Here is a 25,879-nt window from a genome sequence, read left to right as displayed (position 1 = left end):
TAGGAAGATGGAAATTAAGAGTCATCCACATGCAACGGGAGTGGAGACAACGCAAGTCGATAAGACTGCCTACCTTACTCTGACTTACGTAGGAACCTATCCATCTGATGTGATCTTGGGCAGTAAAGACACAGGTTAGAACCTGTGCCATTTAAACTCTCTGTGCCACTAACTCCTCATCTGTAACATGACCATTTCTAAGGATGAATTAAGACAGACAATTTCTGTGTTTCAGCGCCAAGGTGTAAACCCTTCCCGTGGCGTCAGTCTATATCTTACCATCCTACCATCTAAAAAAGTGGACTAAAAAAATCTATTTTGGTCCATAAGAAAAGAAAAAGAGGACAGAAAATGGAATTTAAAAACCATGTGCATGATTGGAACAGCCTTCTTGCCTATTACCATAAACTTAATCTGAAGCTAACTACTGGTATACTCTGTAAAGATTATGAGGATTTATTTAAATCTTTCTCTAATTAAAAACTATCCTTTTTCCATGACCTTATTCCTTAACATTGTCTCCTTCTTTACCATTACCTTTCCTTTTTTCTTTTTTATCCTCCTCAAATTTGTCCTGGTTTACCAAAAAATGTTAAACTGAAACTATATTCTTTATTCTAACATGAGTTTAGTTATTTATTACCCTAACAAGAGTGATTATACCTTAAACATCAGTGATTTTCAAAATAAAAATTCTTAAAACATTAAAAAAAATCTTTTACTTTCACATTGGAAACTATTTACATTTACATACCTTATTGGTATCAAATTTATCTTACCTGAAATATTTTCGGATTGTCTTTGAGGCTTCACAACAAGTTTTATACCTCCCCCAAAAACAGCAGCCCACATTCGATTGTTTAATGGGTGGGCTGCAAGTCGAAATAATTCATTGGAGGAATTTGTGGCAAGAGCATGTATCAATAAACTTAAGTACACAGCAACAACAGCTTCACACAACAAAATGTTCAATTTTGGCTGGTCTTCATCTTGGGCTGAACTCAAGAGATTAATAAGTGAACTCACACCTGTAAGGGTATATAATATTGTAAGAAGTCTATCAGCATAAAGCTCCAGAAGGAAAAAAAATCCAAATTTGCAGTTTAACCAAAATTATGTATCTATATTATACTATATATATAGTGTGAATATATACACATGGAGATATATATATATATATCCGTAATCTGAGCAACAAAATGATAGGAATGGTTTGTATATATAGTGTGAATATATACACATGGAGATATATATATATATATATATCCGTACTCTGAGCAACAAAATGATAGGAATGGTTTATAAGCTATAGAATAAAATAAGAATCCATTCATCCCTACTGATATAATAAATGAGTGAATAAATAAATTAAAAGAAGAGGAGAGAAAGCTCTTCCTTACAGAACAATTTCAACTAATACGTAGAAGGAAGGATAGCATTAGAAAATCACCATCTAGTAATCCCCACAGTAATATCTGATTCAGTCAGGAGTCATCACTGGATGCTATAATTAGTGGGTAAAAGTATGATATTTTACACAATCTCAAACATTCTCTTCAAAAGATACTCACTAATTGCAAAGGAAAAGAAAGTAACTTTACAAAGGAGAAATCTGGCAGAAACTACCGTACAAAGTGATCAAAGTTAATGGCACCAGTAACGGGACCAAGTGGCATCATGTGCCTCTTGATATTTTACAGCGAGAGGGGTACAATCTCTCTTCATAACCCGAATCTAACACTCAGAAGACATCAGAAAAACCCAGATGGAGGGACACTCTAAAAAATAATTGGCTAGTACTCTTCAAAAGTGTCAGTGTCATGAGAGACAAAGAAAGAAGGAGGAATACGTATTAGAGGAGATTCATGAGACAATACAACTAAATGTTACATGGAAGACCTCAGTGGGACAACAGGTGAAATTGTCCAAAAATCTATAGATTAGAGAGCAGTATTGTATCAATATTAAGATGCTGAATTTGATAACAGTGCTATGGTTATGTACAATAAGAGAATGTCTGTTTTTAGGAAAGATAAACTGATACATTTAGATGTAAAGGGGCATCATGTCTGCAACTTACCCTCAAATATTTCAGAAAAAAGTATATATTCACACGGACACACAATAAGAGAGTGAGAGAGGAGGAGTGAATGACAAAGCAAGTATGGTAAAATGTCACTGTCTGGGGAATCTGGGTGAAGGTTACACAAGAATCGTTTGTACCATTTTTGAAACTTTTGTTAAGTCTGAAATTATTTCAATAAAATGTCAAAACGACAACAATACGTTTTGAGAAACTTATGCATAAATGAATTTTAAATACACACTTGGAGTCCGTCACTTCCTTCTACTGCCACTCTTCACAATGATCATTAACATGGAACCACAGAGTTATAAAGCAAGTAGAGCAAAAGTTAAATGACGTGGCAGACGAGGAAAGTATATTAAGAGAGTGGAGAAGGTTTGAAATAACTGTTATGGAGAGTGAGAAAGAGCCAACCGGAGGAAGAGGACTGGCAGACACCATAATATATGTGCCACAGAATGGTCACTCCTTTCCTAACGTACATCTACACTCTTGAGAATAACTGTATGCTGAGGTATCTGTGAAAAAAAGCTCTGTGATACTGGCTCTCTAAGATTCTAATTCGGGATGTCTAAGGATAAGAAACATGACGTGCTCACCCTTGCGAAGGATGTTAAACCTTGCTTTTTTATGCTGGTCAACACAGCTGGTTTTTGAAGCCTTAACTTTCTGAGTCTTCAGACAACATTACAGTACTTAAGAATTCCTAATCCATGGCAGAAAACATCATCAAAAACAAACAAATAAAAAACTATTCACCAAATCCACAAACACCAACAATCAGGAAACTAGTTGGTGGCTTTGTAAAAAGGAGTTGCCAAATAGAAGATTAAAAAGCAAACAAACAAAAAACACCACTCAAATTCTCACCAGGCCATTGAGCAGGAGAAGAATTTGGTGTTGCATGTTCTTCAATGCTTTCTGTCCTTAGCCTTCGACGATCACTTAAAAGAAGTCCTTGATAAGCCATTCCTGTAAACTGGTTCCCTTCTGTCTGACTGCTAAAACAAATAAGGTTCAGTTATTTATCGTCTTTATAGAGGTAACAAGCAATTATACCCTATACGTATTTATTTTAGATAACTGTAACAAAAACAAAACTCTTAAAACTGAGTTCACTGTTCTAATAAAAACTTATTTCAGAAAGTCCTTTAAATTAGTTACAAATATTTATCGATAGCTTTTTAAAACAAAATACCAAATTTTCTATTTAGGCAGATGACATTTAGTCATTAAAACCTTTTCCAAATGCCACCTAATACTTAAAAATCTTTTCTATATTCACTTATTTGTATTTTTTTTAAAGTCTGCTGTAAGGAGACTACTGATGGTACTAAGATATATCAGAAAGTTTCAGGGCACTATTTTGTTGCATTTCTTAGTTCTGTAAAGTCGTGCAAGCTCAACTCTGAATTAAAACATCAACTAAAATCTGAAGAATCCTATTTTAGAAACACCTAGTCCTAAAGCCAAATGTGCCCAAATATTTACTTCCCTCATCTTTATGGAGTGGGGCAAGTACAAAAGAAGAAAATAAATCTGACACCCTGGAGAGTCAATCACAGCCTAAAAACTAGAAAATACACATTTAAACAAAATTTATTTGGATTCTTATCTGGCACCATCTTAAGCAGTGACTGATATCCAACAAGTTGTCTTTGATCATTAAGATGACCACAGGGCTTCCCTGGTGGCGCAGTGGTTGGGAGTCCGCCTGCCGATGCAGGGGACACGGGTTTGTGCCCCGGCCCGGGAGGGTCCCGCATGCCGCGTAGCGGCTGGGCCCATGAGCCATGGCCGCTGGGCCTGCGCGTCCGGAGCCTGTGCTCCGCAGTGGGAGGGGCCCCAATAGTGAGAGGCCCGTGTACCGCAAAGGAAAAAAAAGATGACCACAGTCAACCAAACAAATTCTTTTTCACTTATTTACATTTCTACGTTTTTGTAGTTACTTAGACATGGCCTTATTAGGCTAACATCAGAGAACAGGCCATTTTGAGAGAGTAATTCCCTATGCAATAACAAATCTTCCCACAAGAGGCTGCTGAATTTATAAGAAAAAAATCTAGATATATCTGTAATATAAATTTAATGTGATTCTATTTATATTACAAACTTTTCATTTATTCATATAATCCATTTAAATCTAGGTCATCTTTCCAAGTGATTCAATTTCTTATACTGCCCTAGTCATTAAAATACAGAGTATACACCAATGAAGGCAATTAGACATTTAACAAAAATTCAAACCATTACATCTATTGATATCACTTCTAAAGACATACAGAAATGGGTAAGTAAAATAGATTTTAATAGTTCAACGTTAGGAATGTACTTTCTCATTTTTCAAAAGTTCTTCCTCTTTCAACTGAAAACCAAACAAACAGAAACTAATCTAAGGCTAAAAGGAATAGTTCCTAAGGGGGAAAAAATAAGAAAACTTCGTATCATAAATTACTTTGGATAGTGAACACTTCCTTTTTTGAAAACAAAAAAAAAAAAAGATGGTGATGATAATTTCCTTTACTATTTGTCATTTTCTATATGTCTCTGTTGTTACTAGGTAATAGCTAAACTAAACAAATAATTATTTTATTTCCCATTCTCATCTATTAAAGTACACATGGTGGTCATATTTGAGGATTTTTCAGTCCCTAGGAAGCAGAACTTTAATATAACTCTGGAACAGTTTAATGCTTTTGCTGTATTCATACTATTTGGGTAATTTTTCTTTATTTTTTTTTACCTGTAGCTATGACTGTCACATAATGCTTGGTAAATTGATGCAGAAAGCGATGCTGCTAGTGAATGAAGTGTATGCACCTGAAACCAAAACAGCCACAATTACATTTTGTACTAACATTTCTACACAACAGTAGTATGTTAAAAATCAGAAAATACCCAGGAAACTAGCAATATCATAAATAAAACTAGGTCCTACATGAGACTACTAACTCTACCTTAAAGCTTCTAAAATAAAACTCATCCAATTCAATATCCATGCTCACAACCAAGCTAACTGATTCATATGCCTCTTTAGCAAATATTTACTGCTGTGAGCCTGCCACTTAGCAGGCCCTAAGCAAAGTGCCAACGTTCACATTGCTGGGACTGTGTCCTAGCCTGCTAATGAATAGCCTAAGTAGTAATACTCAAAAAAAGCAGAACCAAAATAAGCATAGAATTTTTAGAGCTTTTATGTAAAGTTGCCTTATGAAAACTTCTCCTTGATGAAACTAAAAACTTGATCTTATCAGTAAGAATGAATTAAATGTTTAGAAAGTGTATCAATCACTGTCTGAAATGGTTAATTTTCCAGAAAGCAAGTAATCCACTTAGTACTTAGAAGTAATGCAGTCTTAGAATTTTAAATTTTGAAAGTTTAAAAATTATCAATATAATATAAAAACCACATCCTACAATGCCACACTGAATCAGCATTTTGAGACTCACACAATCTTAAAATTTGAAGGGATCTTAGAAACAGTTTCATACTTTTTGAAAACTTATCCAAATTTCTAGGAACTAGAAATGCTTACTTAGAGCTTATATGCATTGAATGCATTTTCTGCATTTCCATATTCACCTATCAAACAATTTAAGTAATCTCTGCTAAAATACTGATACAGATTAATTAATGCTATGGATTAGAAGTCTCTAATAGGATGATATAACCAGTAAACCTTGGGTCCTTCAGAAGAATGTACTACCAGAGATTGAATGTGCCTTTCAAACAAAAAAATTAAACATAAAAATATTGGGGACCTGAAATGACATCAGCCACTGGAATTGGAAAAAGTACAGTACAAATACACTTAGGCTAGCACAGTGGAAGTCTGATCATCTCTCCAGATCCTGCCACACTCCCTACCTGTTTCTTAGAATCTATCCATTTTTAAGTTTTCAGCATAGGATATAGTTTTAATTTGGGGTAGTAACTCTGCCAAAACTCCAATTGCCCCAAACTATTCCACAGCCTCCAACAAAACACAGTCATCAGGGAGACAGTAATGAGGGTACTTTCTCTGGGACTATTTCTAATCAATCATGGTTCTCTCAAAGATACCCCCCTGCACTTATATTTTCATAATATCCTGGCATCTAAGCAAACAGTTATAAATATTTCTACTTAATGATTCATTTAAATGAGATGGAGAATCCAAAGGAATATTTGGCAAGAATACTGTCTAGAAAATGAATTTTATTACCAAAAAAGTATTTGTCTGTCTTAAAGGAAGATAATAAGTTTTCCACAAGTAAGAAGAAACTATCATATTAATTTCAGGTATACAGCACAGTGGTTCAATATTTTTATAGATTATCCTCCCCTTTAAAGTTATTACAAAATAATGGCTCTATTTCCCTGAGCTGTACAATATATCCTTGTTGCTTGTCTGTTTTATGCTTAGTAGTTTGTATCTCTTAATTCCCTACCCATAATGTGCCCCCCCCACCACCACACACACACACTTTGGTAACCACTGGTTTGTTCTCTATGTCTGGGAGTCTGTTTCTGTTTTGTTATATACAGTCATTTGTTTCATTTTTTAGATTCCACATATAAGTGATAACATATGGTATTTTTCTTTCTGTCTGACTTACTTCACTTAGCTTAAACTCCATCCAAGCTGTGGCAAATGGGAGAATTTCAAGAATGCTTACTTTCAAATTACATTCATTGGACAAATGGTCTTGAACTAGTCAGACTGAGAAGGTAGCAGATAAGAGTACTGTAAAATATTTCTTCTAAGTTCAAACTGGAAGACAAGTATAACACATTTACCTTCTCAGTATGTACAATACCAAATGATCGTAAACTCTACATTACCTTCACATCTTCGATACTGGGATGAGGTGGTGTTTTCATCTGAACAATAGTATAAAGTATATCATGGATGTGATTATTTAAGTACAGTACAGGATTAGCTATGACTGTTTTTGTTGAAGCAATACTTGCTGAAAGCAGAGGTAGGGCGGTAGGCAGTGGTAGTGGAGACTGGAGCTGCTTCACTGTAGTTTCCTGTGGGTGGTAGGAGATTATTTTTTCCGTAGTTAAAATGAAGGACAAAAAAAAGCAATTAATAGTTATATGATAAAAATACTGGCAGTAAACATCTGAGTAAAAGCAATATGTTAATGTGCTTGCTCACTTATTCTACAAAAATTGATTGCGTACCGGGTCCTATGCTTAGAGCACCTCGAGCTTTTAGCCTACACCTAATTATCAAAACTTTTGTCTAAAAAGACGGATGCAGAGTGTAAATATGTGCCTCCTGTGAATAGAGGAGCGAATCACATTAACCAGTAAAAAGGGCTTTACAACTATAAATGAAAGTTACTGAAATTATTAAAATAACCAAGATTGAAAACAAAAGTAAAGTCAATACCTGCTGTGATTCTTGTAGCAAAAATTTGAGTTCCATCCTTACTGAGGCCAGACCACCGCCTTGGGCCCCGTGAAGGCTACAGTAACTAAGAAACACTCTGAGGAGATCTTGGTTCTTCTGCAACCATAACTTCCGTCTTTCCGCATGCTCTCGTTTAGCCTGTAGTCTCCGCCTTTCTATTTGGTGCCACTCATAGGAACCAAGACCTGGTTTGTCCACCATTTCTTCCTGATCCCGAATATCACTCTCTACTGTGGAATGCATTTTACTGGCATATTCTTTAATAACTGATTCATGATTACATATCTCATGCAAGGCGGCAATTTCCTTTTCAAGCCAGTTATAGAGTTGAAATCTGAGTTTTCCACCATCTACTTCATAACCTGTAGCCAATGTTCTTAGTTCAGTCATAAGGATCTTTAAACAAGCTCTGAATTTTAGTTGTTCAGCAATCACATCAACTTCAGAATCACCTTCAAGGCAATCCTCTTCCTGAGGAGTCAATAACACATCAGGGTCTGGGGCTTCCCGATCTTCTTGTCTATCTTTTTCCCTGACATCTGTACTTTTCATTACTAAACCGACAGCATCTTCTTCCTCTTTTTCTAAGCTACCATCGTGCTCTTCACCCCAATCAAGAGTAAGAGGTTCCTCTTCAACTTTTACTATTGGCTGACTCCAGTCAATCTGTGATGAAGTTACGTTTGACCAATCAATTCCAGAACTTCTACCACCATCACTCAGAGTTTTTGATTCTGAAGGTACATCATCCGTCTTTTTAGAAATGAAGTCAGGCTGATCTTTTTCTGAAGGTAAGGCAGACACTTTGGTAACTTTTGGAATTTTGGAGAGTACCTCCAAGGCTAAAACAGGACATCCAACTTTAAAATGAGCATTTGCTGTAGTAAAGAATAATTTTCTTTCTATGAGATTAATTTTATCAACAAAGTTCTTCTCCGTTTTGAGACCTAAGGTTGCCAAAGTTCCCTCAGGGGAGGCAAGGTTTCTTCGAATAAGCAAAGGATGAGTTCGAAGGTAGTTGTAGAAACTAAACACCACTGGGTTACAAGATTTGATAACTATAGAAATCAAACAGATACAATCACAAGGTATTATGTTAACTTGTAATTATATTACAAAAGAATAAAATATGTCAGCATTTCCTCAAAATAAAGGACACTTAAATATTAACCTAGGATTAGTTAAACTACGATATACCCACAAAATACAGCTAAAATAAAAAGAATTTCCCTGTTTTGCTATGGAGTGATATCCAGAATATATTAAGTAAAAGAAGATGAAGAAAAGTATATATATTAAACTACCTTTTACTTAAGAAAGTAAAGAGGGAACACATACACACATTCACATACACACACACACACACGTACACTTGTATTTTTTTAAATGGAAGGAGAACACACAATTTTTTTTTCAATTGGTCCCCTAAAAAAGGGAGGCAAGAACAGGGTAGAGAGATGAGGAAAGAAGCTAGATTTCTCTGAAAATACCTTGATTTTATGGTTTTTATTTAAAAACCACTTCAACATTTTATATAATTCTAAAAGAAAATTAATCTTTAAAAATTCACAATAAAAGCAAAAGCAAAATTAAACGTTATTCTTTGTATCAAGTTGGTAGCATAACCACAAGAGAGGAACTATAAAGTGACTTAAAAATAAGTAATTTTAAAAAAATAAGTAATTTGACTGAACATCCTTAGTGGGATATACTATCAAAACAAGAAGAACTGCAAAGAGGGAGACCTTCAAGATGGTGGAGGAGTAAGACGTGGAGATCACCTTCTTCCCCACAAATACATCAAAAATACATGTGCGTGTGGAACAACTCCTACAGAACACCTACTGAACGCTGGAAGAAGACCTCAGACCTCCCAAAAGGCAAGAAACTCCCCCACGTACCTGGGAAGGGCAAAAGAAAAAACAGAGACAAAAGAATAGGGACGGGACCTGCACCAGTGGGAGGGAGCTGTGAAGGAGGAAAAGTTTCCACACACTAGGAAGCCCCTTCTCGGGCCGAGACTGTGGGTGGCAGAGGGGGGAAGCTTCGGAGCCACGGAGGAGAGCGCAGCAACAGGGCTGCAGAGGGCAAAGCGGACAGATTCCCGCACAAATGATCGGTGCCGACCAGCACTCACTAGCCCAAGAGGCTTCTCTGCTCACCCGCCGGGGCGGGCGGGGGCTGGGACCTGAGGCTCGGGCTTCGGAGGTCAGATCCCAGAGAGAGGACTGGGGTTGGCTGCATGAACACAGCCTAAAAGGGGCTAGTGTGCCACAGCTAGCCGGGACGGAGTCCGGGGAAAAGTCTGGAATTGCCTAAGAGTCAAGAGACCACTGTTTCGGGGTGTGCGAGGAGAGGGGATTCAGAGCACTGCCTGAACGAGCTCCAGAGATGGGCACGAGCCGCAGCTATCAGCACGGACCCCAGAGACAGGCACGAGACGCTAATGCTACTTCTGCAGCCACCAAGAAGCCTGTGTGCAAGCACAGGTCACTCTCCACACCTCCCCTTCCGGGAGCCTGTGCAGCCCGCCACTGCCAGGGTCCCGTGACCCAGGGACAACTTCCCTGGGAGAACACATGGGGAGCCTCTCAGGCCGGTGCAACGTCACGCTGGCCTCTACCGCCACAGGCTCGCCCCACATCCATACCCCTCCCTCACCCCGGCCTGAGTGAGCCAGTACACCCTAATCAGCTGCTCCTTTAACCCCGTCCTCTCTGAGGAAAGAACAGACACCCTCAGGAGACCTCCACGCAGAGGCGGGGCCAAATCCAAAGCTGAACCCCAGGAGCTGTGCGAACAAAGAAGAGAAAGGGAAATTTCTCCCACCAGCCTCAGGAGCAGCAGATTGTATCTCCACAGTCAACTCGATGTACCCTGCATCTGTGGAATACCTGAACAGCCAATGAATCATCCCCAAATTGAGGTGGTGGATGCTGGGAGCAACTGTAGATTTAGGGTTTGCTTTCTGCATCTAATTTGTTCCTGGCTTTATGTTTATCTTAGTCGAGTATTTAGAGTTGATTATCATTGGTAGCTTTGTTTATTGATTTGGTTGCTCTCATCCTTTTTTTTTCTTTTATATATATAGATTTTTTAATCCTTTTTCTCTTTTTGTGAGTGTGTATGTGTATGCTTCTTCGTATGATTTTGTCTGTATAGCTTTGCTTTTACCATTTGTCCTAGGGTTCTGTCTATCCATTTTTTGTTTGGGGGGTTTTTTTAGTATAGTTTTTAGCACTTGCTATCACTGGTGGATTTGTTTTTTTGGTTTGCTTGATCTATTCTTTCTTTCTTTTATTATTACTTTTTAATTTTTTAATAATTATTTTTTATTTTAATAACTTTATATTATTTTATTTTTCTTTGGAATCCCCATAAGTTTAACAGCTGATCTTTCAGCAGAAACTCTGCAAGCCAGAAAGGAGTGGCAGGACATATTTACAGTGATGAAACGGAAAAACCTACAACCAAGATTACCCAACCTAGCAAGGATCTCATTCAGATTCAATGGAGAAATGAAAAACCTTACAGACAAGCAAAACCTAAGAGAATTCAGCACCACCAAACCAGCTTTACAACAAATGCTAAAGGAACTTCTCTAAGCAGAAAACACAAAAGAAGGAAAAGACCTACAATAACAAACCCAAAACAATTAAGAAAATGGTAATAGGAACACACATATTGATAATTACCTTAAATGTAAATGGATTAAATGCTCCTACCAAAAGACGAAGACTGGCTGAATGGATACAAAAACAAGACCCATATACATGCTGTCAAAGAAAGACCCAATTCAGACCTAGGGACACATACAGACTGAAAGTGAGGGGACAGAAAAGAGATAGTCCATGCAAATGGAAAGCAAAAGAAAGCTGGAGTAGCAATTCTCATATCAGACAAAATAGACTTTAAACCAAAGACTATTACAAGAGACAAAGAAGGACACTACATATGATCAACCCAAGAAGAAGATATAACAATTGTAAATATTTATGCACCCAACATAGGAGCAAATACTAACAGCCATAAAAGGGGAAATCGACAGTAACACATTCATAGTAGGGGACTTTAACACCCCACTTTCACGAATGGACAGATCATCCAAAGTGAAAATAAACAAGGAAACACAAGCTTTAAACAATACATTAAACAACATGGACTTAATTGATATTTGTAGGACATTCCATCCAAAAATAACAGAATACACATTCTTTCAAAGTGCTCATGGAACATTCTCCAGGATAGATAATATCCTGGGTCACAAATCAAGCCTTGGTAAATTTAAGGAAACTGAAATCATATCAAGTATCTTTTCCAACCACAATGTTATGAGACTAGATATCAATTACAGGAAAAAAAATCTGTAAAAAATAAAAACACATGGAGGATAAACAATACACTACTTAATAACCAAGAGATCACTAAGGAAATCAAAAAATTCTTAGAAACAAATGGCAATGAAAACTCAAAGACCTAAAACCTATGGGATGCAGCAAAAGCATTTCTAATAGGGAAGTTTATAGTAATACAATCCTACCTTAAGAAACAGAAACATCTAATATAAACAACCTAACCTACACCTAAAGAAATTAGATCTAAGTGTCCATCATCGGATGAATGGATAAAGAAGATGTGGCACATATATACAATGGAATATTACTCAGCCATAAAAAGAAACGAAATTGAGTTATTTGTAGTGAGGTGGATGGACCCAGAGTCTGTCATACAAAGTGAAGTACGTCAGAAAGAGAAAGACAAATACCATATGCTAACACATATATACAGAACCTAAGAAAAAAAAATGTCATGAAGAACCTAGGGGTAAGACGGGAATAAAGACACAGACCTACTAGAGAATGGACTTGAGGATATGGGGAGGGGAATGGTAAGCTGTGACAAAGTGAGAGAGTGGCATGGACATATTTACACTACCAAACGTAAAATAGATAGCTAGTGGGAAGCAGCCGCATAGCACAGGGAAATCAGTTCGGTGCTTGTGACCACCTAGAGGGGTGGGATGGGGGAGTTGGAGGGAGGGAGACGTAAGAGGGAAGAGATATGGGAACATATGTATATGTATAACTGATTCACTTTGTTATAAAGCAGAAAATAACACACCACTGTAAAGCAATTATATTCCAATAAAGATGTTTAAAAAAAAAAGAAACTACAGGACAAACAATCCGACTTCTTTAACAAATAAACTGGGGGAGGGGGAGAGGGGTAACTAAATATGGATCAAAACAGACATAAGAGCCACCTCAGCCAATCACAATATATAGGCATCATTTGGATTTTGTTTCAAATTAATCAACTGTATAAGATTTTGAGAGAACCAGGGAAATTTGAAGACTGAGTATTTAATTACTAATAAAATTGTTATGTGTTATAACAATGACATGTGTTATTGTTTTTTAAAGAGTACTTAGTTTTTAGAGATGCATGTTGCAATATTCACAGATGAAATGATCTGCTGTGTCTGCTTCAAAATGAATCTATACAGTATTGAAAATGGGAGGGTGTGGAAAGGATGGGAATATATATATGGCACGAGGTTGGTTATGAGTTGATAACTACTGAAACTGGATGATAGAGTCAGAGACTTTCATTATATCATTCACTCTTTTATGTATACATAAAATTTTTCCCAATAACAACCTTTTAAAAGTTAACCTGGAAAAGATTAAGAAATAAACAGAATCTTCCTTCTGTAAAAATGTGTACATTTTATTAAAATTGCCTGGGTAGGTCAGATATTAATTTTTCTTCTAAAGGTTTTATTTCCTTTCCTTTAAATAAATTTAAAAATATTTACAGTGGTCCCTCCTTATCTGCAGTTTTGCTTTCCATGGATTCCATTATCTGAGGTCCAAAAATATTAAATGGAAAATTTCAGAAATAAACAATTTATAAGTTTTAAATTGCGAGTGGTTCTGAGTAGCACGACAAAAATCTCGCTCCATCCTGTCCAGGGTATTCAACCCATTAGTCATTTACTAGCCACCTGGATTATCAGATCCACTGTCACGGCACCACAGTGCTTGTGTTCAAGTCACCCTCGTTTTATCATACTTAATAACGGCCCCACGTGCAAAAGCAGTGATAGTGGCAGTTCATCTATGCCAAAGAGAAGCCGTAAGTGCTTCCTTTAAGTGAAAATTTGAAAGTTCTCTATTTAATAAGGAAAGTAAAAAAATTTGTAAGCTGAGGGTACTAAGATCTAAGGTCAGAATGAATCTTCTGTCCATGAAATTGTGAAGCAGGAAAAAGAAATTTATGCTAGTTTTTCTGTCACACCTCAAACTTCAAAAGTTATGGGCACAGTGCATGGTAAGTGCTTAGTTAAGATGGAAAAGGCAATAAATTTGTATGATAAGATTCTGAGTGAGAGAAACCATATCTTTCATTACAGCATATTGTTATAATCGTTCTATTTTATTTGAGGGTATTGGAACGTAATCCCTGTGGATAAGGGGGGACTATGTATTAAAATATTATATTTCTTTTTTGTAAAGAAGAAGTAAAAATTGAGCCTGAATCTCTTTATTCATGTAAGCTCTTTTAGTGTTTAAAAATAATATGTAATAAAAATAAAAGGCTAGAAAATTATAACTATGGAAAGTACAAAATGAAAAGTAAAAGCTTGTATCTTCCCACTCCTGTTCCCAAAAGATAACCAGTGCCGGTAGTTTCTTGTGATTTGTTCCAAAAAACAAAAAATGGAGAGGGAGTGGGAACCAGACACAGTACATGTGTGCACACACGTGTGTATATGTACGACATATATACATAAAGTACAAAAAGAACCATATTGTTCTATATCTTAGTTTTTCACTTAATAATACAGCACATATTAACACATCACTCTACCCCATTTTTAATAGCACATTGTTTCTATTGTATGGATATATTATAATTTATATAACTATTGTATTGATGAATACTTAAAATGTTCCATTTTCTAAATTATTGCAAACAATGCTGCTAGATACCTTCCAAATGCTTTTAAAAATCTAAATTATTTGGTATAACTAAGAGTAAAGAAAGTTTGCCACACAAGAATAAAGTTTTTGTAGGCCCATACACTAAACCAACATGTGTACCAGCCAAAATTTACACTCTTTTAGGAAACCGGCTATTATGATACATAGAAAGAGCTGTGTGATGTGGAAACATTCTGTATGCTTCAGTCTAATATATATGAAATTAGAATAGTATGGTAATCTTATATGCCTTGATATATAGCTATGAGAGTAAAAATGTGTGTGAAGTCTTCTTTTACTACTCAAATTATGATAACAAAATGCTAGATTCAATTATAGATAGTAAGCGACTAAACCTTTAGCCGCTCAAGAAATTTTGATACTAATTTCTCAAAGTTGTAAAGTAAATCTGGTAATGATTGGTTGTGTGTGGGGGGTGTGTGTGTGTGTATTATCTAAGTGAACATCAGTTCAGAAACTGTCTTCTTTTAAAAAAGAAAAAGAGAAATCCACAAAATGTTCTACCTTGATGTTCATCATCCTCCTTTGGTGTTTGTTCCAATAACGTATCCAAGGCTCGGGCATAATCTTTCATTACCCAGTACGCAAGACTACGTAAGAAAGGATCAGGATGTAATCTTTTGCAATCGAATCCTGAGGCATCCTTTTGGCAACCCAAAATCTTCTGATTTAGGATGGATAGATAAGTGGATGAAGTCTCAAAATCAGATTCATATAAACGGGCAATTACCATGGCTAGCTGGATATCTTCCATTTTTTCAAGACATACCTATAAATTTAAGCATTAAGAAATACTTATTTAATGATAATTATTTAGAGATATGAAATATCCAACTGATATCCTGAAATTATCCACTATTTATATTCTCACAGTGGGGGGAAGAGGTCCAGAGATTGAGACAGTGAAGGGTAGTTATATACTTGCTTGAAAGGAGATTAAGGAATAGCAGGAAGATTAAGAAACTAGAACTTAGTAGCTTCCAGCCTAGAAAGATCATTTATAAAAAATGCATAAAATGAAGTATATCAACACCATCTCACACTTAGATCAATTCAAATAACATTCATCTTTAAATTAAATACCACTTATGACATCTGAATTTATATACATCAGTTCCTGTTAATTTCCAAATATATTTCCATATAAACATAATTATTACTATTTTAAAAGAATCTTCTACTTACATAGTAAATAACTTAAGAAATAAAGCCACATACTCTATTCTTACTCTCTCTGAGTTTATATTCTAAAGTAGCTACTCATCTGAGAATCTGAGGTCATGCAGGCAATATGAGCAACTCTCACTCAATCAACATTTCTCTTCTTTGCCTGAGTATCTTCTAGGCTAAGCTTCCCATTTCAAAATTATAAATATTTGTTACTTTAAAAAATCATACATCTGAGATAATTCTGAAAATATGACTAATTCTAAACATAAAGTACTTTCACTTTGTTGGATATTTCCTATTTTTTCTATGATGTATTATTTCCAATTATGTTTTTCCTTCACCTGTTTGGATTATTCATTATAATAATAGGTATCCTAAAAGGAATATCTCATAAAAAACAGAAATATTTGTAATTATTCTCTTCATCAGCTACCAAGATTGTGTATCAAAAAATGTGAAGTTTTACCTCTTCCCATTCACCTTCCAATATCTAAGACTACATTTCAAAACAGTATAAATTGCAATCCCAGTTCCTTATCTATGAATTTCATTTAGACGAAAAAGAACTTAAAATATCTGCCTGTCTACACGAAGTAAGGAGATTGCGACCTATACATACTTAAATAGTTCAGAATCACAAGATGGTCAGGAAAAAGATATTCATAAACCATTTTTTCCATACACTTATACTTGAAATACTTATCTTGAAATGCAATATTCTCTATATAAAATTTTTCATTTATGTTTCTACATGTATTTATTTATAATTCCATTATCATTGTGCTACTATTTAAGTTAGTAATCTCTGTAGTTATTCTCTACCCTCTATCCTTACAAACATATGACCAAACATTACAGTCTCCTCCATGATCTTCCCAGGTTTTCAAGCTCTTACAGGTATTTCATAGCATGTTTTCTTAGTTATACCTCAATGGCATCTTTCAATGAACCAGCTAACAAGAAAAAAGCAGCAGATTGTTCAAAGCGTTGTTTTCCAAGTAAAGAGAAAGCGTTTTTCAAAGCGGCTTTACGCCATCTATCTTCATTAAAGTTGTGGCTGAAAAATGTTGTCATTTTTTCATCATGCTGTGACCTGGGAACCAGAGCACAAACATCAGTGGTTAAACCAAATTTAAAATAGTTTTAATCCTTTACAGAATATATGAAAATAGAAAATGAAAACCTCAAACATCCATCTAAAAGAAGAACAATAACAACTTTAGTGGTAGGTATTTGCTATTAAGCTTCTCTTCGTTTCTTCTAATAAGGAGAAAACTCAAAATACCTTAAGTATACATGAATCGGAAGCAAGTGCACTCTTTACTTTCCAAAGTGCTTTTATCAACTTATTTTTAACAATATCCCACTCTTTAGGTTAAGTTCAAATGATATTCTATTTGTTTTGCAGATAAAGGAGTCAAGGCACAAGAAAGGAAACTGATTTATCTAAGTACTTTCAAAAGCATTATGTTTCTGAGTCACAGCACAATCTTCATTCCATTAAACCATATTAAGTGTTGAGGAAATTTACCTAAACAGACCCCACACTATTGCTTTCTTCTTCATTGAAAGGTAGAATAATGCAGCATCCAAGGCATCATTGTTCCTTTGAAAAGAAGCTTTGGCAACCTAAACAGTCAATAAAAAGTTATACTGAATTAACTAGTTGATAAACAAATTACAACAATTAATGCTTCCCTACTATTTCCATGGATGACACAAACTATGCAGATGGGAAGAGCTGACTCTATTCCACGATCGCCAGTAGTTTATAATATAGCTCCTAGAAACAACCCTTTGTATACCAGTAATTACAATAAAAATAATAACAGCAACTAGTATTTACTGACTACTTACCATGTACTAGACACCTTTCACTTATCTTACTGAATCACCACGATCCAAGAGGTACTATTATTATCCCCATTTTACACATGAGGCGACTGAGACACAGAGAGGTTAACTGAATTGCCTAAGGTCACACAGTAAGTAAGGGGTGTAAAAGGGATTAGACCCAGGTAGTAATAAAACTGTCTAACATAGGAAACAATAAAGAATGCAGAATATTTGATAGGTAAGACCTTTTCTTTTCTTTTTTTTTTTTCTGGCCGTGCTGCACAGCTTGCAGGAAGTTAGTTCCCCAACCAGGGATCGAACCCGGGCCCCCAGCAGTGGAAGCACAGAGTCCTAACCATGGACCGCCAGGGAATTCCCAGTGAGACCTTTTCTTGAAAATTAGACATATTAAATTTCTTAATGTTCTGTAAAAGTTAAAATGCTGACTTCTATGGTATGTATATGTGATTTCACATTTTAAAGCTCTCTCAACTAATACTGATACAGACAACTGTAAATAAATATCAGTTATACTCACGCACATGCATACACACACATTTTGAAAAATACAAAAATAAATGTTTTAGTTTTCTTTAAACATAATTTTCCAGTATTTTTAAAAATTAATTAATTTATTTACTTTTGGCTGTGTTGGGTCGTTGTTTCTGTGCGAGGGCTTTCTCTAGTTGCGGCAAGCGGGGGCCGCTTTTCATCATGGTGCGCGGGCCTTTCAAAGTCACGGCCTCTCTTATTGCGGGGCACAGGCTCCAGACGCACAGGCTCAGTAGTTGTGGCTCACGGGCCTAGTTGCTCCGCGGCATGTGGGATCTTCCCAGACCAGGGCTCGAACCCGTGTCCCCTGCACTGGCAGGCAGATTCTTAACCACTGCGCCACCAGGGAAGCCCTCCAGTATTTTTCAATCAAATTCTGACAGTTCTGAAGGACTGGCACATTCTTTCTGGCATGTAATTAAAATACAGGTGGTTGAAGCTCCATTATTTTGAAGGGCTTTCAAATTTTAGTTCTTAGAAATTCCATGAGAAAAAGCCTTAATGAATACATAATTCCCCTTGTACCATAACTGATAACCTCCTTTGAGCCATGTGACCGAAGTTGCTGAATTTATAAAGAACCAATCAACTCAATGTAAGTTTAAAAATTATTAAGCCAGTAACACTGTTGTACATAATCATACGGTTTTGAATACAGTACCATACAGACCACATATTTCTCAAAGATACTGATATAACCTCTGCAAATAACTAAGTTGAGAGGTATAACGATAAAAAACAATGGAGGTTTTATTAATGAACACTAACTGCTGGTAGAGCAGGAAGCCACCAAGGCATGGTAAAGAGGGGTAAAGGCACCTAAAATCACATCACAAAAATGCTTTTATTCCTCTTCCCCTTTTTCAGTATTTTCTCTGCCTTCAATCATTTAACTTAGTACTTCAACGTTTAATAATTCTTACAAGAATTTTTATTCATCTTCAGCTAATGAGTTTTGGGCTGGCCAAAAAGTTCCTCTGGTTTTTAAGTAAAAATAAAATACACATTTTTCATTTTCACCAAGAATTTTATTGAACAACGTATTCACTGTTTTGTTCTACTACCTTCTGCCAGTTTTCAAGCAACTTCATAATTCCATCTTCCCAAAACTTTTTATCTTTTTGAGCAAAGAACTGTTCCAGGTGCCTTTTACAGTCTTCCAGGGAATGGAAATATTTTCCATTAAGAGAACTTTGTAAAGACCAAAATACATGGAAATCCAAAGGTGCAATGTCTGATGAATACAGCAGATGAATCACAACTTCCCAGCCAAGCTGTAACAGTTGTTGCCTGGTTATCAAAGAAACATGTGGTCTTACATTATCCTGATGGAAGATTATGTGTTTTCTGTTGACTAATTCCAGATGCTTTTTGTCAAGTGCTGCTTTCAGTTGGTCTAACTGGGAGCAGTACTTGTTGGGATTAATCGTTTGGTTTTCCGGAAGGAACTCATCATAGAGGACTCCCTTCCAATCCTGCCATATAGATAACATCACCTTTCTTGGATGAAGACCGGCCTTTGGTGTGGTTGGTGGTGGTTCATTTCGCTTGCCCCATGATTTCTTCCATTCCACATTATTGTACAGTATCCACTTTTCATTACCCATCACAATTTGTTTTAGAAACAGAACGTTTTTGGTACCTTTCAGTAGAGAATCCCATGAGGAAATACGGTCAGGAAGGTTTTTTTCGCTTAACTTACCTGGAACCCAAACATCAAAGCGATTAACATAACCAAGCTGGTGCAAATGATTTTCAGTGCTTGATTTGGACATTTTGAGTATGCCGGCTATCCCCCGCGTGGTATAACGTTGACTGTTTTCAGTTAATGTCTCGATTTGATCCCTATCAACTTCAACTGGTCTACCCGACCGTGGAGCATCGTCCAGCTTCTCGAGAAATCTCCAGCACAAAACTTCGCAAACCACTTTTGACATGTTTGATTAGTCACAGCGCTTTCTCCATAAACTGCACAAATATTCTTTTGCGTTTCAGTTGTGTTTTTACGTTTCTTGAAATAATAAAGCATAATATGCCAAAAGTGTTGCTTTTTTCCTTCTATCTTCAATATTAAAATGGCTACACAAAAATTCACCAATTCTGATAAGCGTTTTTTAAATCCGTGCTGATATGACAGCTGTCACAATACAATCTAAAAATTTGTTTCAAATGAAGTTGAAGACAACTAAGTGCTACTAGAGCCATCCTACAGAAAAAAACGAATGAACCTTTTGGCCAATCCAACATAACATATATTTCAAGGGAAAAAATTTTACATATCCTTTTGATTTAATTTTAAGAGATAAATTACTTGTGGAAATAAATCATATGTATATATCAGAAACACTCAATTATAATGACACAACACACTGATGACAAGAAACTGAAGAGACTTTGTAGAACATTTCAGATAAAATATGTCCTCCTCTTTTTCCATTGCTTTGGGATATGAAAAAAATTTAATAGGGACTTCCTGGTGGTCCAGTGGTTAGGACTTCAGTGGTGCTTTCACTGCCGAGGGCAAAGGTTCAATCCCCAGTCTGGGAATTATCTTAAGATCCCACAAGCCGTGTGGCGTGGCCAAAAAAAAAAAAAATTAACGTAGATATTGTGTAATTTATATGCTATAACAATTAATTTCCCTGTCCATCAGAAACTACATCTCTTGGTTGGTATGAGAACAAATTCCTTCTTACATCTGCCTATTTTGAGAAGGGAAGTACTTATATATTATTGGCAGCCTTACATGTAGCAGGAAAATGACACTTTTACACTTACATTTCAAACTGTGATGTGAGGACCATGAACACCAGAATCACAGAATGCTAATTCAGATGAAGATGCCACAGCCCTACCACCTCCAACCTACTAAATGAAAACTTCTGAGAGCGGAAGTGAGTGATGTATGTTTCAAGCAAGTTTGCCAGGTGATTCTTCAAACACTAAAATTTAGAAACTACTACTGTAGAGGAATAAATTCCTCTTGGGGGAAATGAATTCATACTCCACAAATGTAGTATCATTAATCATACTTCTGAGAATTTCAATGGACTCCTAAAAGCAAACAAAACAATGACAATCCCACTCTCCTTATCATGACAGAGTAGAAAGGGCACAGACTAAATCTAACACTTTTAAATGATGGGAGTTTGGGCTGGTTACCCAACCTCTCTGAGTTGTAGTTCTATCAGGTGGAAAATCGAGATGGTAACATACAGCTGACGAGAAGATTATATGAAATAATTTATGAAAAGCAACTAGAACCAAACCTGGTACACAAAAGGTGCTCAATAATGGTTAGTTTCTGCAACACTGAATTTTCAGCTTCTACTAAAAAATTTTTAACAACTTTATTTTCTACTAGAAAACTGATTCCAAAAACCCATTTTAAAATTTATAGCATGAGGGGACTTCCCTGTTGGCGCAGTGGTTAAGAATTCGCCTGCCAATGCAGGGGACACAGGTTCAATCCCTTGTCCAGGAAAATCCCACATGCCGCAGAGCAACTAAGCCCATGCGCCACAACTACTGAGCCCACGTGCCTCAACTACTGAAGCCCTAGCGCCTAGAGCCCGTGCTCTGCAACAAGAGAAGCCGCTGCAATGAGAAGCCCGCGCACCGCAACGAAGAGTAGCCCTTGCATGCCGCAGCTGGAGAAAGCCCGCACACAGCAACAAAGACCCAACGTAGCAAAAACAAAATTAATTAAATAAGTTAAAAAAGAAATTTATAGTATGTGTCATTTGCTGCCATAGATATGTTCTTCAAGTGCACACAAATCAAAAATTTTTGAATGGTATTTTAAAAGTGCACAGGATATTTGGTATTTATTACCCTAGCCATGCAGAGAATCTTTTATATAAAAAGAATGATTTGGGACTTCCCTGGCGGTCCAGAGGTTAAGACTCCACGTTTCTGTGCTTCCACTGCAGGGGGTGCGGGTTCCATCCTGGTTGGGGAACTATGATCCCGCAAGCCATGCAGTGCAGCATGCATAAATAAATAAATGAATGAAGAGAACTTTTTTTTCTATGTAATGTACGTAACTGACATACAGTTTGTATTTTCTTAAACTAGGATGCACCTCAACTGATAGCAGAAAATATCTGTTCCATAAATATCATATACTTAGTATATATGGCAAAAGACAACTGATATACTGCTTGGACATTTTATAAAGGTCAAGTTTTAGTTTTAAAGGTCCAATAATTTTTATTTAAGAAGTTCTCAAGATCTCAAGATGTACATACTAATCCCTCACCACAGGTTTTCTGGAAGATAATATCTTTTATGCTTTAAGAAAAGACTTAACTTCAAAATCCAATGAAGTAAAGTTACCTTTTCAATGCATCTTCGAAGAGTGTTAATATTCCTCACCCACCAACCTATTCCCATAGCTCTTAACTCAGACCACTGAGGGTCCCCTCTCTGAATTGCCGGAATCATATTAATCAGCTCTTCCTCAGCCTCAGAATGAAAAGCCCAGGCAAAATGGCAAGTAGACACACCTAAATTAGAAATACAAAATAATAAGTTTCAGAACTATATCAAAACAAAAACAAAACCAATTTTTTACATAATCATGTATTTATTCATTCTGGAAAGAATTTTCAAGCTGAAAAAAAGTATCAAAAGATTTCATCATTCAGGATTCTACAGTATAAGCTTCTACATACGAGATCACTGACAGGATACACAAAACCAAAATCTTTCTGAAACGTATTCGTTGCAAGAATAGAGACACTAAAACTTAATTGCTGGAAAGAAAGATATTTGAATATCAAGCCGTTCATATGTACGTACACACACCAAACTGACCAAGAGTAAAAGCTCTGGTCAAGTCAAAATATGCTGGTCCATGTACGTGGATGTTGTTTCACAGTGCCACTTGCTTGCAGACCATATCCTTCAGTACTGGATATGGAAAACTGCCCCATTCATCCCTCGGGCCAAGGAGCTACATATCACTTCAAAGCAAGCTTTAAACTTGATGAGAGTTCTGGGGAAGAACAGTCAGGAGGCACATTCCTCTGTCTTTGGTGCCTCAGTTAAAAAGAGTTTAAAGCGGCCTAATTACTGATGGCAAACACTTTTATGCCCTGGTAAAAGACTGACAGGGATCTAGGCTGTATTTAGAGGCAACAAATAGGGTTTAGTGACACCCTCAGTGAGTCTGTCAACAGTTGAACAACTGATAACACTTTACTCCACTTAGAGCAGGTGAAGAAGAAACATGAGAGAAGTGAACCAAGGAGTGATGTTAGTGGGAATGCCACTGGGAAGAACCCCAAGGATCCCAGGAAAGAAGCCAGGCTAGTCGAATCAGCCATCTATTAGAATCCCTTTGGAAACAAAGAAAAGCCTGAGGTCAATGACGGTCTGACAGCCACATTACAACACAGGACTCCCAATGCTGTAAGGCTATCAATATTACCACATATAATTTTTTTCATTAACAACTACTATATAGATTTTCCATATAGTTTAAAGCTTTTCTAACAATTACTGCTTCCCAACAGTTCCTTCGGAAATTATTAAAAAAAACTATTAGGACCATTTTAAATAATAATCTTAAGTCTTTTAAATTCCTCATTGCTAACATTTATATACTGTGTTTGACATCGTATCACAAAATCAATGCAACAAGCCTTAACTGTCACTATAAATTTAGGGGGAAAATGGACAAAACTTAAAAACATCAACCTGTATTTTTTCAGAACCTAAAAAGCAGATTAATTCTCTATTTAAATCTGTCTGATTCAAGAAATAATCACTGGGGGGGACCTTGAAGATGGCGGAAGAGTAAGACGCGGAGATCACCTTCCTCCCCACGGATTAAAAAAAACACTTTGCTTTAGAAATTGCTATTATAAGGCAATGCAAAATGCACACTTTTGCTGATATAAAAATGTTAATATAAAGTAACAATATAAAGTATATTCTATACCCTTAAATGAAATTTGGTTGATGACATTTTTGGTACGACTAAAAGGAAACAAAAATATACACAGACATGTCAGAGGAATTTGATTCAGAAAGAAGATGAAGAGATCAGTAACTCTATTTGGAAATCTAACTACTAGAAGTGAAAAAAGGTATTAGGACGAAAAAACAAGGGGCACCAGCAGGCACTTATTTTTATTTGCCTACCAATGGCAGGCTATTCTTTGCAATATATCTCTGTTCTTCTTAGCTTGTCTACTAGCTACTTAAGTTTTTCCCCAGACCATCACCTACAATAGCAGTCACTTTTCTCATCTCCAATGTTTTAACTGTATCAAAGGGAAAATGGAATTTGACAAAGCTTTAGAAATTTGAGGTGTTTTAGGTCTCCCTATGCAATATACACAATTATCATTAAGTGATTCAGTACCATATGACCATCATTTAAAACTAAAATTTTAAAACTAAAATTTGAGATACCACTTTTTAAACCTATTCCAAATGCCATAGATTGTTTTAAATGATAATATCAAGTGTTGTAATGAGTTGAGTTTTGGCATCATCAAATACTGGTTCTGGAAATGTAAATGAGCATGGTCTTTCTGAAAGTCACAATATTTATCAAGAGTTAAGAATTTTCAGGGAAGAGGGGGAAGATGGCGGAAGAGTAAGATGCGGAGATCACACGTGGAACAACTCCCACAGAACACCCACTGAACGCTGGCAGGAGACCTCAGACCTCCCAAAAGGCAAGAAACTCCCCCACGTACCTGGGTAGGGCAAAAGAAAAAAGAATAAACAGAGACAAAAGAATAGTGACAGAACCTGCACCAGGGGGAGGGAGCTGTGAAGAAGGAAAGGTTTCCACACACTAGGAAGCCCCTTCCTGGGCGGAGACTGCGGGTGGCGGAGTGGGGGTAGCTTCGGAGCCACGGAGGAGAGCAGAACAACAGGGGTGCGGAGGGCAAAGCGGAGAGATTCCCGCACAGAGGATCGGTGCCGACCAGCACTCACCAGCCCCAGAGGCTTGTCTGCTCACCCGACGGGAGGGGCGGGGGCTGGGAGCTAAGACTCGGGCTTTGGTAAGAGCACAGGGAGAGGACTGGGGGCGTGAACACAGCCTGAAGGGGTAGGTGCACCACGGCTAGCCGGGAGGGAGTCCAGGGAAAAGTCTGGACCTGACGAAGAGGCAAGAGACTTTTTCTTCCCTCTTTGTTTCCTGGTGCGCGAGGAGAGGGGCTTAAGAGCGCTGCGTAAAGGAGCTTCAAAGCCAGGCGCGAGACGCGGCTATCAGCACAGACCCCAGAGACAGGCATGAGAAGCTAAGGCCGCTGCAGCCGCCACCAAGAAGCCTGTGTGCGAGCACAGGTCACTATCCACACCTTTCCTCCCAGAGCCTGTGCAGCCCGCCACTGCCAGGGTCCCCTGATCCGGGGACAACTTCCCCGGGAGAACGGATGGCGCGCCTCAGGCTGGTGCAACGTCATGCTGGCCTCTGCAGCCGCAGGCTCGCCCTGCACTCCGTGCCCCTGCCTCAGTGAGCCAGAGCCCCCGAATCAGCTGCTCCTTTAACCCCGTCCTGTCTGAGGGAATAGACTATTACAAGAGACAAAGAAGGACACTACATAATGATCAAGGGATCGATCCAAGAAGAAGATATAACAACTGTAAATATTTATGCACCCAACAAACGAGCACCTCAATACATAAGGCAAATACTAACAGACACAAAAGGGGAAATCGACAGTAACACATTCATAGTAGGGGACTTTAACAGCCCACTTTCATCAATGGACAGATCATCCAAAAAGAAAATAAATAAGGAAACACAGGCTTTAAATTATACATTAAACAAGATGGACTTAATTGATATTTATAGG

At 37.1% G+C, this 25,879-nt stretch overlaps 1 protein-coding gene across 1 annotated transcript in view; it reads right to left on the bottom strand.

Annotated features, from left to right (window-relative positions):
• Positions 1 to 25,879, bottom strand: part of DMXL2 (Dmx like 2) — a 153,023-nt gene that overhangs the window by 21,619 nt on the left and 105,525 nt on the right. The window contains exons 20-28 of the mRNA XM_024761857.1: positions 22,395 to 22,564; positions 17,200 to 17,297; positions 16,596 to 16,761; positions 15,003 to 15,267; positions 7,471 to 8,549; positions 6,912 to 7,103; positions 4,830 to 4,906; positions 2,957 to 3,087; positions 780 to 1,028 (exon numbers count right to left, since the gene is read on the bottom strand). Coding sequence (XP_024617625.1) covers positions 780 to 1,028; positions 2,957 to 3,087; positions 4,830 to 4,906; positions 6,912 to 7,103; positions 7,471 to 8,549; positions 15,003 to 15,267; positions 16,596 to 16,761; positions 17,200 to 17,297; positions 22,395 to 22,564 — 2,427 coding nt within the window. The remainder of the gene's footprint in view (positions 1 to 779; positions 1,029 to 2,956; positions 3,088 to 4,829; positions 4,907 to 6,911; positions 7,104 to 7,470; positions 8,550 to 15,002; positions 15,268 to 16,595; positions 16,762 to 17,199; positions 17,298 to 22,394; positions 22,565 to 25,879) is intronic.

This window comes from Neophocaena asiaeorientalis, unplaced genomic scaffold, assembly GCF_003031525.2.
Source record: "Neophocaena asiaeorientalis asiaeorientalis breed wild unplaced genomic scaffold, Neophocaena_asiaeorientalis_V1.1 scaffold506, whole genome shotgun sequence".
Classification (NCBI taxonomy): domain Eukaryota; kingdom Metazoa; phylum Chordata; class Mammalia; order Artiodactyla; family Phocoenidae; genus Neophocaena; species Neophocaena asiaeorientalis.
This window is presented reverse-complemented; position numbering and strand designations above follow the sequence as displayed.